At 42.7% G+C, this 15,722-nt stretch overlaps 1 protein-coding gene across 7 annotated transcripts in view; it reads right to left on the bottom strand.

Annotated features, from left to right (window-relative positions):
• Window positions 1-250: 250 nt before the first annotated feature.
• Window positions 251-15,722, bottom strand: part of CDH18 (cadherin 18) — a 1,088,060-nt gene continuing 1,072,588 nt past the window's right edge. For all 7 annotated transcript variants that reach the window (XM_033935275.1, XM_033935273.1, XM_033935270.1 and 4 more), the window contains one exon: window positions 251-1,009. In XM_033935275.1, coding sequence (XP_033791166.1) covers window positions 519-1,009 — 491 coding nt within the window. In that variant the 3' untranslated portion in view covers window positions 251-518. The remainder of the gene's footprint in view (window positions 1,010-15,722) is intronic.

Raw genomic sequence — 15,722 nt, forward strand, 5'->3', positions numbered from 1 at the left:
ACGCTAAATCAGTTAGCGCGCCTTAGTAAAAGGACCCCATATCGTGGTTCCTATAGTCTCACAGAGAGCTGGAAATGCAAACCATTATTTAATACTATAATGCCAGTAGGCAGTACAGTACACTAACTCCAGAAACTGAAACCATCAATGACCTAGATGAATATTTAAAAAAAAAAAAAAAAAAAAATCTTGTTTTTGCAGATGCAATAACATTTCCATTGCTTTTGGACTTTTATTTAGGCGCATTGACTGTTAGGGTACCGTGGACTTTATTGAGCAATTAAAAAATATACACATGTGAAAATAGTTTCTTTTTTTTGTTTGTTTGTTTGTTTGTATTTTCAAAATCTGATTTTCTAACTGTCAAAGAACCCAGTTCCAGACATGAAAAGGGCACTTCTCTACAGTAAAAGTGCACAACTTGCTCAGTTCCAAGGATTCATTTATTGTAACAGTTGCTGTGGTTACACTATTTTCCCACTTGATCAGGAGATCAGATCATTTTCCTGTGAGGATAACTAAGTTGTTCTTTCTGGTTCTATATCTCCATAGAGTTCTGCTAGTTTTTTAAACTCTGGTCCCCAGTCATCAAGGTATGTATAATCCTGCTCAGAATGTGAAGCAACTGAATCCAGAGAACTGATAGACCCAGCTTCTGATCTATGCCCCTCGTAGGCGTAGGTCTGAAGGGAATCATAAGGAGGCCCACTAGAATCAAGGTCTGCCTCAGCCAGTCTCTGTCTAAGGAATTCCTGAACATCTAGGCTGTCCTGATTGGATGGAGGCTGATGTTTCGGTGTGGACATCACTTCAGGCCTGACATCTCGTCGGTACTTCAGCTCCTCGGCAGCTGAGGGATTTCGTAAAGCTGTGATGTCAAATGCTTCGGTATCTTCCTCTCCACCACCTTCGTCATCATAGGTGACGACATTCTCTCGAACATCTTCTTCTGAAATGATCAGGGGCTCTTTTTTGCTGCGTCTCAGGGTAATGAAAAGGACCACGATTGCTGAAAGGGAAAAAACAAAGAAATTAGCTTAGGTGTTTGCAGAGGAAAATTTGAAACTCTAAATAAGTTTCAAGTTTTCAAGTTTTATTAAAAATTGGATTAATCGCCTAAACAAAGTTTCAAGGCGATGAGCAATAAAATACAACCAATAGGTTTAATTTTTGCTTTTTACAAAGACCAACATTTATAGACTTACAAAACAAGGGCTAGAGACTTACTGTTACAATAGGGTAATAAGGGGAAGAACTACAATATAAAAATAGGAAAGAACATAAAAGGGAAAAACCAAAAGGAAAGGGAGCAAATATTGTGTAAAATTTCGTTAAAAGAATGAGTTCAAAATTAACAACCATATCCATATGTCATCCTGAAACGGACTTTCAAGTATTAAATGTGTCCCAAAAAAAAAAGTTTTTAATTTAGATTTGAACCAATCCAATGATGGTTCTTCTCTTAGATCCTGTGGAGCGGCGTTCCAAATAGAAGGGGCAGTTACCGAGAAGATAGATGTACGTAGTGTATATATATGATTAAGAGAGGGAATGGATAGAAGGTGAGTTGAAGAAGAACATAGAGCTCTCGAGGGATTATAGGAGATCAAAAGTCTGTTTATGAATTCAGTACAGTTAGTAGAACACGTTTTAAATGTCAAAAGAAGAATTTTATAAGCTATCCTATGTCCTATTGGTAGCCAATGTGCCCTTTTCAATAATGGGGTAACATGATTGTATTTTCTAGAGTTGGTGATGATTTTTATTGATGTATTTTGAATAATTTGGAGGCGACGAAGCTCTTTCCGTGTAATGCCCTTGTAGAGAGCATTACTGTAGTCGAGACTAGAGATTAGAAGAGAATGTATTAGCATATTAATAGCTGTTGAGTCTAGAGTTTTTGATAATGAATGGATCATTCTCATTCTATAGAAGCATTTCCTAACAACTGCACTAATTTGTTCATGATATGTGAAATTTGTATCAAAAATAACACCCAGTAATTTTATTGTTATAACATCTTACTGTAGCTTTAATGCATTTCGAAATGGATTTTGTGATCTGGCTTGAGAGGTGCTGTATTTTAAACCACTTCTGGGTTGCTGTAGAATGATGGATATGACTTATCTTGGGATTCTATTTACCTTGCACACACTCTTCACTATACCCTTAACAAGGATGTAGTTAATTATTAATCACTATGATCTGCCATCTCTCAGCTGTCTGAGATATTGTTTTACCATGCAAGAAAGCAGCCAACTGTATACACCAGAGAAGAGGCTAGTGATGGCTTCGTTAATTCCATGAGCCATCCTGCTTTTGTTTCACAGGCATCATTAAAAATTAAACAGAAAACCTCATGCACGGATCCCATGATTTCCTGTACTGAACTCTACAGAGTCAACATAACTTACTTTCCTCAACATTACAATAGCAAGACTTCCAATCTGAATTTCTATTGTCTGGGACAACATGGCATTCTAACTTGTTGTTAAATATACATTTATATTTTCAACCTTTTAAAATACAGTCAAACCTCGGTTTGCGAGTGTTTTGCAAGATGAGCAAAACATTCTCGCAAAACGTGTCTCGCAAACCGAGTGTTGATTTGATTTGCGAGCACTCCCCCCCTGATAACCGACATCGCTCCTCCCCACTCGCAAAGGCCCCCGCTCGAACCGGCACCCCCCCCACGCACGATCTCCGAGAATTTCGGTGAGAGGGAGAATTAGAAGTCTTTGAGCATGCGCAGATGCATGTTCAAGGCCGGCAGAAGCAGGAAGATCTTCTAGTGGCACTGGCACATCCTGTGGGCTGCGTGCCGGTGCCAGACGGGAGGGGGGGTGTAAGTTTAAGTTGTTTGCGTGGGGGTGGGTCTTTGCGAGTGGGGGAGGGAGCAGTGCCGCTGGCCTGGGGGGGGAACGTATCAAAGCGAGTTTCCATTATTTCCTATGGGGAAACTCACTTTGATATACAAGTATTTTGGTTTACGAGCATGCTTCTGGAACGAATTATGCTCGTAAACCAAAGTTCCACTGTATAGGATATTACAGGTCACTTTTACAAAACTATGGTAAGCAATAATGTGTGTTTGCCACAGTATAAAATGGCATACTGCAAGGCATGGTGAGGCATCCTATAGTTATTTTTTGCATGTGCGCATGTAAATCATGAGCTAATATATTTCAAAAAATGTTTGTGGAGGGGGTGTGTCTGAGGGGGCAGAAGATGAGAAACAGTCCAAATATATAGGAGATCCCACGATAAAGTATAAAGAGTGTTAGTAAAGGGACATAGAGGATCTCAGAAACCTGCTTTGAAATAGGTTAATGAACCTTAAACCAAGACTGACTAGTACCAAGTTTCAATAATTGATCCTCAACACCTCCCCCTCCTTAATCTAAAACTCTCTTGCTGCATTCCATATTTCTTTATTAGCCTTCCTTAAATCTTTACTTAAATTTTTTTTTAAAACCAGCAGAGAGAATTTGTCACTTTAGGGCTGGGTGCTTCATAGCAGAATTCCGCCTATACCTTGCAGTTCAAGGCGGATTACAAAAGAGCTAACTGGACATTTCCAGTGAAGTTACAACAGTTTTGGGGTGTTTTTTTTTTGTTGTTGTTGTTACAAGGGAGGAGAGGTACCTGGATTTATCGTGGGATTTCCTATATATCAGGACTATTTCCTTTTTGACCCCATATACCATCTATTGGCTAAGATCAGTTGTATACCGGGGCGGAAAATGGGCCCATCTATGCAAATCAGTGCATCAGAATTGCTGTGTGTTAACCAATTAGTGCAGGTTTAGCAGGCGAATCCATACCATATACAAAATAGCTGCTATTAAGGGCTCATGCGCTAATGGGAAAATTAATGTGTGGCTATTAATGGTAAAATAGGAAATTCGGCCATTTTACTCCTGTGGATGAATTGGCCTTAGTGCATGAGATAAACCCTTGTAAGGCCACTTTTTATTACAGTTTGGTAAAAGGGCCCCTACATGCAATAAATGAAATGGATAGTATTGGCATGATCACTGCACTGTAATGTATATTCATCTCTGCTACCTATATGGATCTTGATGCCGAATTTACTTTACTTAAATGCCGGTGGTGGTGCATTAACTAAGTATGGGCTAAAATATATTCCATTTTGGTGTGGAGACCAGGACGGTGGGATATACAATAAATATATAAAAATAAAATATTAAATAGTATTTTATTTTGTTACAGAATAACCATAGTCTGCTTTTATGGAGTTAACAGAATAAGAATTATGGGTCCTTTCACTAAGCAGTGCTAGGATGTAGGCTTAGTGCGTCTTAACATGGGACCTTTCCATGTGCTAAACCCATTAAGTACAGCTGTAAATTTGGCTTTTTTTTTCCATTACTGTATATCTTTTTTTCTGGCATGCCATTATATCTTTCTCCATTGCATGCAAATCTCTCTCAGGAATATTAATTGTGGATATCCTAAAAACCTGACTGGCTTGGGGTGCCTCTAGGACCAGCTATGGGAACACTGTACTAAGGGATCCCGTTTAAATTCAGCGTTATACAGTTACATGGGTTGGATGTGCCAATGGGTGTTATATCAAATAAAGCATACATTTGAAACTTGAAACTAGAACACTAACTGAATAGTGTTAACTGAACTAGAGAATGACACGGTGACAAAATTCATCATCGTTCCCGTCCCCGCGGATAACGGCGGGAAACCATCTTCATGCCATTCTTTAAGGAGAGAGAGAAGAATCAGAGTATGAATGGCCACAACCACTGCCCCGCAAGCTTTGCTCTGAAGAATGCTGGTGTAGAAGGACTGAGGTTGAGATAGACACTACAGAATGACAGTCTCTGGTATCCAGAACAGATATTGTGATGTCATAATGCCTCATTCCACCAGTGCCTAAGAGCCAATCACATCAGTGATGTCACAATGGCTTCATTATCCTTGGCTCCCATAAGAATCAGAGTATGAATGGCTACAACCACTGACCTGCAAGCTTTGCTTTGAAGAATGCTGGTGTAGAAGGACTGAGGTTGAAACAGACACTAGAAAATGACATGGGATTATTTCCCTCGGTTATCCGCGGGGACGGGAACGGTGACAAATTTTTTCACCGTGTCATTCTCTAAGCTGATCAGCGCGTCTATACTCATTCTCACCTGACACACTCCCTCCCAATTTTTTAAAAAAAATTAAATACCACATAGTTAGCATGTGCAAATGGCAAAACTAACACAAAATGCTTTAATGGCTCCTGGCTTCCTAAGTACCCTTTGGCTGGCTAAACTCTGATATTTGGAGGGTGATAGCCGGCTACATCTCACTGAATATCACTCTCACCGAATGAGCTGGTGACCAGCTATTGTGCGTCATAGCCAATATTCAACAGATGGCTGGCTAAGACTAGAGGCTAGATACACTCACCTGAACAGCAGGTCTACCTTTTACCAATTAGCAGAATTTCCTTTCCTGACAATATTGAGTTTAAATGAAGCATAATTTGTTGGGAATTATCCACCCATAAAATATTGGTTTTATTAGGGTTAATCTTTAAATGATTAACACACAAACACACGGTTTAAAGTCATAAATATTTATAAATATGGCTTAGTTGGCTAGTCTTACAGTGGTGTTGTCGTAAATATTTTGAACTTAGGTGTCCAGTGGTATGAGCACTATTGTTTTAGGTTGTTTTCAAATAAATACACATCCCTAGATAACATTTGTTTCTGCATTAGCACCGACAATAATAAGTGAATCGTCAAGCATAAAAATAAACTAAACTCAATATAATGTTAGCTATTTCCAACAAATGCTTATTGAATATGCAGTAACCACACTATTTCTGAGCAGCAAAAGATACTTCATGTGGAGATTAGGCATTGTGGGGCTCCAGAAGAGCCAGAGGTAAAGGTGTATTTCCTGTCAGTATCCACCTGAACCCTTCATTTCCCACTCAGCAGACAACCTCCTTGGCATCTCTGTCTAATCTGATGGTCTGAGATGCCTTATCCAACTTTGAATATCTGAGATAAATCTCTGTCAGTCTAATTTTACAAAGACCGTCTGAAACCATCTTAACTTAGCTAAGACAGACATTCTGACACCACAGGCTAACTAGTGTCAAAAACTGACAGAGTCAATTTTGGATGGCAAGCAAAGCATATATGTTAAAGCTTGCAACTCAAAAGTTCACTCTTTCTTGATTTGTCCTGACAACTGAGCAGGTTGGGGGGGTGGAGGGGGGGGGGGGCGTAAAATAAGCTATTACAGAAGCAGAGCTCTACAGGATGATGATTATTACTATTGGCAGAGGAGAAAATATTCACAATTAAAATCTTGATTATGTTTTAAAAATCCAATGGAGAATTTTGTAGAATAAGAAATGGGCTGCTGAAATGGTTTAGGGAATAAATGAAAACAGCTCCATAGAAGCTGCTGCTCCTGAAAGTGAAGCACAGCCTTAACTCTTCAGAAATCAAGAGGAGTAATGGAGAGACAGCATTTCACGCCATCAAAACTTTCACCAAGAAATATTCTAACACCTACAGCTGAACTCGCACAGCATCACTAAAGTTGAAAATGCATTGTGAATTTTAACAGCAAACTAGAAAATCTTCTAGACTCCTGAAGAGGCAGCCTGCGCAATAGACCGACCAAGCTGAGATGATGGGGGTGATTTGCCAATGGGGAAGGACTCATGGAACTTTGAGTTAGATATTTCCATTACTGAAGGGGTGGAGTTGTAGCTGAGTGCTGTACATGATTGTTGAATAGAAATATGATTTGACAGAATTTGTCTAATGGGGGGGGGGGGGGAGAGAGGGATTAGAGTAATGAAAGTGCTAGCTTCAACCTATGTGGGGATCTTTAGTTGCTCTTACCTCCACTGAGACCTTAGACACTGAAGGGGGTATCTCAAGTTGGCAAAATAAGTGGCAGCAGTAAATCTTTCAGTAGCAGGGGTGATTTAACGCAGAGTGTTGTTCCTCCAGAGCAGATGGACATGGGACCAAAAGTCTGACAGGAGCATCTGGCAGGGAAGCAACCTGCCAGCAGAGCAGGTATTTGTGAGGAGAACCACATCTCATTGAGAGGACAGACAATGGTGGTCCAGTTTGGGAAAAAGAGTCGGGCAGCAGGGAAGAGTTGGGGGTGACTCCCATCCCGGCCTACTAGAGTTCTTTCCAACCCTGGCCTGTACTATATTTCATCTTCTTGTTTGTGTGCCTGTCTCCAGGGGGGAGGGGTAGTACTGGGCAGTAAGATAGTGACTGTGAAGATACCCCCTGGGGCCAGAGTTATGAACGTCTAAGGGGGCAAGAGATCAAGCTGCAGCATGCTTTTACTGCACATTAATATGCCACTGTAGTCACCAACTTGCAGAACTTCATTTCGGCTGGTTGCTGATTCCCATGGTAAATGAATGATGCTGCTTGAGAGCCACCTCACAAGCAGCATTTTTCCAGCAGCCCAGAAGTATTGGGCTGCCAAGCTGTGGCCTGATGCTGCTGGGTCATTCCTTAAAAGAACCAGCAATATATCTATTTAAGGGCAAAAGAAGCCTTTAAATGGAGACATAATCTCTAGAAGTTAGTGTTGACAGATGTGCAGGATCCAACAATTTGGGCATATTGCTGGTTCTTTTAAGAGACTGTCCAATGCATCTGAATCAAAAAAATAACCCCAAACTTTAGCTGAGGCTCTATGACAGATTATTTTGTGGCTTGCAGTGCAAGCCATGATAATAGAATTTGCATAGTATATAAGAACATATGAGTTGCCATACTGGGACAGACCACAGGTAGCTAGCCCAGGTCCCGAGTACCTAGTTTGATCCCAAATAGTAAAACAGATTTTATGCTGCTTATCTTAGAAATAAGCAGTGGAGTTCCCCAAGTCATCTTAATAATGGCCTATAGACTTCTCTTTTAGGAAATTATTCAAACCTTTTTTTAAACCTTGCTAAGCTAATTGATTTCACCACAATCTTCGGCAATAAATTCCAGAGTTTAATTACATGTTGTGTGAATAAATATTTTCTCCAGTTTGTTTTAAATCTACTACTTAGTAGCTTCATCGCATGTCCCCCTAGTCCTGGTATTTTTTTTAAAAGAGTAAACAAGCGATTCACATCTATGCTTTCCAATCCACTCAGTATTTTATTGACCTTTAACATATCACCCTGCACAGTCTCTTCTCCAAGCTGAAGAGCCCTAGATGCTTTAATATTTCCTCATAGGGACGTCCCTTTTATCATTTTTGTCTCCCGTCTCTGTATTTTTTCTAATTCCGCTATATCTTTTTTTGAGATACAGTGACCAAAATTGCTCACAGTATTTGAGTTTTGGGAGTCGCATCAAGGAGGGACTCGGCAGAAGAAAGCATGCCTCTGAAGATTCTTCATTGTGGCATGGCTGACTCCTTCAGATAAAATAGGTCAAGAGGAGCTAGGGAAGAGATGCTGACCATGGGGGGAGGGGGTGTGTGCTGCTGCTACTGCCAATATAGCTGCTATAGTACCCATTGGGAGGGGTTGCTGGAATCCCAGGGGGATTCTGCTGCAATGACCTGTGGAGGGGAGGGAGGTTTTGCTGACTGGCTGGTTCCAAAGCTAAAGGGACTGGGGGGGGGGGTAGGGAGGGCTGGCTGGATCCAGTGCTGAAGCTGACATGAAGGACAGTGGTAGATTTAGGCTGGGGGCTAGTGAGGAGAGAGGTGTTGGACCCATGTGAGGGGTGGGGTGGAGGCTGCAGCTGAAGGGCAGGGAGAGGTGCCAGATCTGCAGCTGGGATCTGGAAGGGAGAAGTACTGGACCCATGTTTGGAAGCTGGGGGGAAAGGAAAGATATGCTGGACCCATGGGAGTGGGCTAGAGGGAAAGTAGAGTGGTGCTGGACCCATTGATTGAGGTTGGAGGGAAGGGAGAGAGTGCTGGACCTACAGGGAGGAAGAAAAGAGAAGGAAAGGGAAAGTGAGATGCTGAACCAAGTGGATGAAGGAAGAGGGAGTGGTATATTTAACACGGTGGAGGGAGGGAGGAGAGAGAGGGCAAGAGACACATTGGTGTAAGAGAGTAAGAGAGGGGAGAAGCTGGACACAGGGAGATATACGAAAAGAAGGGAGATGGTGAGCAAGGATGGGAACATAGGGACAGGGACACAAGAAGAATGCTGCATACGGGTGGTATATGAGCACAGTCAATGGGGCAGTGCCAGACATGGGAGTGTACAGTATATGGACACAGTGGGAAGATGATTAAACATGAGAGAGAATAGGAACACAGAAGAGAGATGCTGAAATTAGTGTGTAGGGGGGAGGCATAGGGACACAGAGGAATGACACTGGACACAGGGGGAGGATATAAGGACACAGAATGGTGATGGTGATGAAGGCAGGGTGATAGGCACAGGGAAATAACTAGCAAGGGAAGTATAGGAGACAAAGAAGGGAGATACTGAACATGGGGGAAAACACATACACACAGAGGTTGGTAGAAGATGATGGTAAACACGGGCAAAGAAGAAATGTCAAATGGTCAAGAGACCCTGGTGAGTGAGTTAAGTGAAGGCAGAAGGAAACAGAAACCAGAGCCTGAGATCAATGGGAAGCAGAGATCACAATATGATCCACTTCAACCTGGACACAGGGGCAAAACATCAATCCAGAACAATGGCCATGGCACTGAATTTCCGAAAAGGGAATTACGAAGGGATGAGACTGATGGTGGGTAAGAAGATTAAGAAGAGGAAAAGCACTGTACAAACGCTAGATCAAGCATGATCCCTTTTTAAGGACACAGTCACTGAGTCGCAAAATCTATATATACCGCATATCAACAAGGGATCCAAGATTTAAAAGAAAAAGGAACTGGCGTGGCTCACTGTAGCGGTGAAGGAAGCAATCAGAGACAAGAAGACTTCGTTTAAGGAATGGAAAAGGTCAAAAACGGATGAAAACTGGAAAAAGCACACACAACATCAAAGCAAATGCCATAAGGTGGTAAGAGGGGCCAAAAGAGACTACAAGGAAAAAAGAGCCAAGGAGGCAAAAAACTTTGATATATTAAGGGTAAACGACCCGCGAAGGAAACGGTGGGGCCGTTGGATGATCATGGAATATAGGGAGTACTAAAGGAGGACAAAGACATTGCTGACAAACTGAACACATTTTTTGTGTCTGTATTTACTTAAGAGAATATACGCCAACAGGCTATATGCAGGAAACGAAGACGGGAAAGTGACAGGGTTGACGGTCAGTCTAGAAGAGGTATACATGCAGATTAATAGGCTTAAAAATGATAAATCGCCGGGACCGGATGGCATCCATCCGAGGGTAATCAAGGAACTGAAAGGGGCTATAGCTGAACTGCTTCAACTAATAGCCAATCTGTCGATCAAATCAGGAAGGATTCTGGAAGACTGGAAAGTGGCGAATGTTACGCTGATCTTCAAGAAAGGTTCGAGGGGAGATCTGGGAAACTACAGACCGATGAATCTTACCTCGGTACCGGGAAAGATGGTAGAGGCGCTGATAAAAGACCACATCATTGATCACCTTGACAGACACAATCTGCTGAGGACCAGCCAGCACAGCTTCAGAAAAGGAAGATCTTGATTGACGAACTTGCTGCACTTCTTTGAGGGAGTAAACAGGCAGATAGACATTGTATATCTGGATATTCAGAAGGCGTTTGACAAGGTTCCGCATGAATGACTACTTCGAAAAATTGCGAGCCATGGAATCGAGGGTGAAATACTTACGTGGATTAAAAACTGGCTGGCGGATAGGAAACAGAGAGTGGGGGTAAATGGACAATACTTGGACTGGAAAAGCATCACGAGTGGAGTGCCGCAGGGCTCAGTGCTTGGACATGTGAGCTTCAACATATTTATAAACAACCTGGAAATTGGTACAAGTGAGGTGATTAAATTTGCAGATGATACAAAGTTATTCAGAGTAGTGAAGACTCAGGAGGATTGCGAAGATCTGCAACATGAAATAAACACGCTCGAGAAATGGGCCGCGATATGGAAAATGAGGTTTAACGTGGATAAGTGTAAGGTGATGTATGTCGGTAACAAACATCTTATGCACAAATACAGGATGTCTGGTGCAGTACTTAAAGAGACTCCCCAGGAAAGATACTTGTGAGTACAGGTCGACAAGTCAATGAAGCCGTCCTCGTAATGTGCAGTGGCGGCGAAAATGGCAAACAGAATGCTAGGAATGATTAAGAACATAAGAACTGCCATCTCTAGATCAGACCTTCGGTCCATCAAGTCCGGCGATCCGCACACACGGAGGCTCAGCCAGGTGTACATCTGGTGTAATTTTAGTCACCCATATCCCTCTATGCCTCTCGTAAGGAGATGTGCATCTAGTTTGCTTTTAAATCCTAGAATGGTGGATTCCGCAATAACCTCCTCTGGGAGAGCATTCCAGGTGTCCACCACTCTGCGTGAAGCAGAACTTCCTGATATTTGTCCTGGACTTGTTCCCCCTTAGCTTCAGTTCATGTTCTCTTGTCCGTGTCACATTGGACATTGTAAATAATTTTTTTTCCTGCTCTATTTTGTCGATTCCTTTCAGTATTTTGAAAGTCTCGATCATATCCCCTCGCAGTTTCCTTTTCTCAAGGGAGAACAATCCCAGTCTCTTAAGTCGTTCCTCGTATTCCAAGTTCTCCATACCTTTTATTAGCTTTGTTGCTCGTCTCTGCACCCTCTCCAGCAGTTTTATATCCTTCTTTAGGTTGGGAGACCAATGTTGGACACAGTATTCCAAGTGTGGTCTGACCATTGCTCTATAAAGCGGCATTATAACCCTCTCCGATCTACTCTTGATTCCCTTCTTTATCATGCCTAACATTCTATTTGCTTTCTTTGCCGCTGCCGCACATTGTGCTGATGGTTTCAGGGTCCAATCTATCAGTACACCCAGGTCCTTTTCTTGTTCGCTCTTACCCAAAGTTGCACCTGACATTCTATACTCGTGTTCCTTGTTCTTTCTGCCTAAATGCATTACTTTGAACTTTTCCACATTAAACTTCATCTGCCATTTCTCTGCCCATTTCTCTAACTGACACAAGTCACTCTGGAGTTCCTCGCTATCCTTCTGCGATCTGATTGCCCGGCAGATCGCAGAAGGTTATCATGCCACAGTACCGGGCCATGGTACACCCTCACCTGTAATACTGCATCCAGCACTGGTCGCTGTACATGAAGAAGGACACAGTACTACTCGAAAGGGTCCAGAGAAGAGCGACTAAAATGGTTAAGGGGTTAGAGGAGTTGCCGTACAGTGAGAGATTAGAGAAACTGAGCCTCTTCTCCCTTGAAAAGAAGAGACTGAGAGGGGACATGATCGAAACATTCAAGATAATGAAGGGAATAGACTTAGTATATAAAAACAGGTTGTTCACCCTCTCCAAGGTAGAGAGAACGAGAGGGCACTCTCTAAAGTTGAAAAGGGATAGATTCTGTACAAACGTAAGGAAGTTCTTCTTTACCCAGAGAGTGGTAGAAAACTGGAACGCTCTTCCAGAGGCTGTTATAGGGGAAAACACCCTCCAGGGATTCAAGACAAAGTTAGACAAGTTCCTGCTGAACCAGAACGTATGCAGGTAAGGCTAATCTCAGTTAGGGCACTGGTCTTTGACCTAAGGGCTGCCACATGAGCGGACTTCTGGGCACAATGGACCACTTATCTGACCCAGCAGCGGCAATTCTTATGTTCTTAATGAAATGACAACAAAAGTTAGAAAAAATAATTTTATTTTCTATTTTGCAATTAGAATGTGTATCCTACCAGAGCTGGTGCTAGACATAACTGGAGACCACAAAGTCCACTAGCAGGCCACACTTCTTTAGCTTCCAGTTGGTTCAGGGCTCTCTCTGTCTAGGGGGCAGTTGCCCTATTTGCACTCCCCTAACATTATTCCTGTCATGTGTGACTGAAGTATTCTGTTAGCATGCTTTTTCTATGTAGCATTCTGTAGTAATTTGGCTTGTTCAATTTTCTCGATAGTGGAGGGGATATTTATAAAGTGGAGGGGAGACAGGGTTTTTGTTGATCCTTGTTCTGTGTTATTTGTGATTTATAAAATGACAAGTGTACATAATATTATTTCTTTTTATACTTTAATAAAATTATTTCAATATAAAATAACTATTCAAGGTTTGTGTAGATGGGATCAGACAGAGTTTGCAGGGATGGAGACTGAGCTTACGGGTATGGGGCAGGGATGGGGACTGAGCTAATGAGGATGGGAGAGGAAGGGGAACTGAGCTCATGGAAACAGGGCAGGAATGAGGGCAAAGTTTGTCCCCTTGTCGTTCACTAGTAGCCAATAATACCATTTATATTTTAGAATATTTTATGAACAGGTGGAGGGGTATAATCAAAAAAAGCGTCTAAGTCCCCTTTTGGCCTAAGTCCTTAAACGTTCAACGCAGAAGCAGGGAAAGTGTCCATAATCAAACCAAATGTCCTTGTTTTGATTATGGCCTTCCTCTGCCTAAACGTCCAATCACCACTATGTATAAAAGTACACCCACACCACGTCTACACTTTTCAGCCATAATGAAACAAAAAAACGCCTAATCCACAAAAGTCCAACAGAAGGGCTTTTAGGCGAAGGAGGAGCCAGTCCTTCGCCTAAAAGCTGGATTCTGTAACCGGTGTCTGTCAAAAACAACACCGGTTACAGAACCCCCCCCCCACACACACACAACGATCCAGGCAGGAGGGTGCCCAAGCCCTCCTGCCATGTCGAACTGTGACACCCCCCCCTCCCCGACAACATCGGGGCAAGAAGGAGCTCTAGCCCTCTTGCCCCGGCCAATCGCGGCACCCCTGACATATCGGGGCAAAAGGGAGCCCAAGCCCTCTTGCCCCGCCGATTAACATCGGGCCAGGAGAGAGCCCAAGTTCTCCTGGCCCCGGCGACCCCCCCCCCCCCCGCTGCTACTCGTTCGGGCCAGGAGGGAACCCAAGCCCTCCTGGCCCCGGCGACCCCCCCCCCTGCCGCTACTCGTTCGTGCCAGGAGGGAGCCCAAGCCCTCCTGGCCCCAGCAACCCCCCCGCCGCTACTCGATTGGGCCAGGAGGGAGCCCAAACCCTCCTGGCCCCGGTGACCCCCTACCCCCACCCCGCACTACATTATGGGCAGGAGGGATCCCAGGCCCTCCTGCCCTCGACGCAACCCCCCCTCACCCCAACGACGGCCCCCCAAGAACCCCCGATCGCCCCCCCAGCCGACCCGCGACCCCCCGGCTGACCCCCCTTCCCTGTACCTTGTTTCAAGTTGGCCGGACAGACGGGTGCCAAACTCGCCTGTCCGGCAGGCAGCCAACGGCAGAATGGGGCCGGATTGGCCCAGCCATCCGAAAGCCCCGCCCTCAGGTGGGGCTTAAGGTGCCTGGGCCAATCAGAATAGGCCCGGGAGCCTTAGGCCCCTCCTGGGGGTGGGGCCTGAGGCACATGGGACCACCTCACGTCCACTGCCCGCCCTTTCCCCTCCTCTAAACACACCTCTTTTCTCTCTGTGCGTTTAGTGGCAGGGGAAAGGCCTAAGCTGTTTTTAGATACGTCTAAAAACCAGCTTTGGTTATGGGTACTTGACGATCAGGCTTTTTGATCATCCAAATAGCCATTTGGACACTTTTTAGATGGTTTTTTTTAAAATTATTATTACCTCCTTAGGGTTTTCAAATATTTACAAAACAAGAGCACAGTCCTAATTTGGATAGGAAGCTCATTCCAGATTTTATTTGATTTTTATTTTATCTCTTGTATCTCTCTCTAATATTATTTTATGAATCATTCCAAAGATCCTAACTGAAAAATGCAATCAGAAAACAATATATCGCAAATGAAAATCAATCCAAGATTATCAAAATTAGTTCTGGGATGTCTCAAAAATACTAACATTTTAGCTATGCAAACTCACAAATTGTATATTAAATATGATTTCAACAATCATTAAATTTACATAAATAATCCCATATTTCATTACATTTCTTCAAACTACCCCTCTTAGCTTGTATTTTCTCAAATTTGCTATACAAGCATATCATATTCCACCAACTGTTATAATCTAATTTGGAAAATTCTTTCCAGTTATATAATATCGTTTTAATAGTGATCATTATTAGATTTTTCAATAGTTGTGCTTTATAGCTATCTAATTTGGTCTTTAGGCCTAATGCAAAGGAAGCCATGACATATAAACACTCCATTTCAGAATACATCTGTACTAGGGCAAACCCAGAAAATCATAAAGCTTCTTTCGCCACCGGTGCTACGCCAAACGAATTACAACAATGCCCCTCCACAGTTCCAAGATTCTATTACAAAATCAGCACAAATAGGCACATTGTAATAAATTGGATACTCTTCTTTAAAATAACTCCCACATAGTATATACTTTTTATATCTATCATGACTGATGATCTTTTACAGGTTTGCAATAACTTATAATTATGCCAGGACACTGTATGATTGATACACAGAGCCAGATAGTTTTGTTGTGTGCTTCAAAGAACAGGAAATTAAAAAAATAATCATAACACCTTAATCATTGCACCTTAATATAGGTTTCCAATTTATATGAGAGAAAGTCAATAAATAAGGTACATTTTTACTATTTTGGTACTATTAACCTTGGGGCCCTTGTACCAAGCAGTGCTAAAAATTGGCCTGTGCTAT

The sequence above is a fragment of the Geotrypetes seraphini genome, chromosome 2, assembly GCF_902459505.1.
Source record: "Geotrypetes seraphini chromosome 2, aGeoSer1.1, whole genome shotgun sequence".
In the NCBI taxonomy this organism is placed as follows: domain Eukaryota; kingdom Metazoa; phylum Chordata; class Amphibia; order Gymnophiona; family Dermophiidae; genus Geotrypetes; species Geotrypetes seraphini.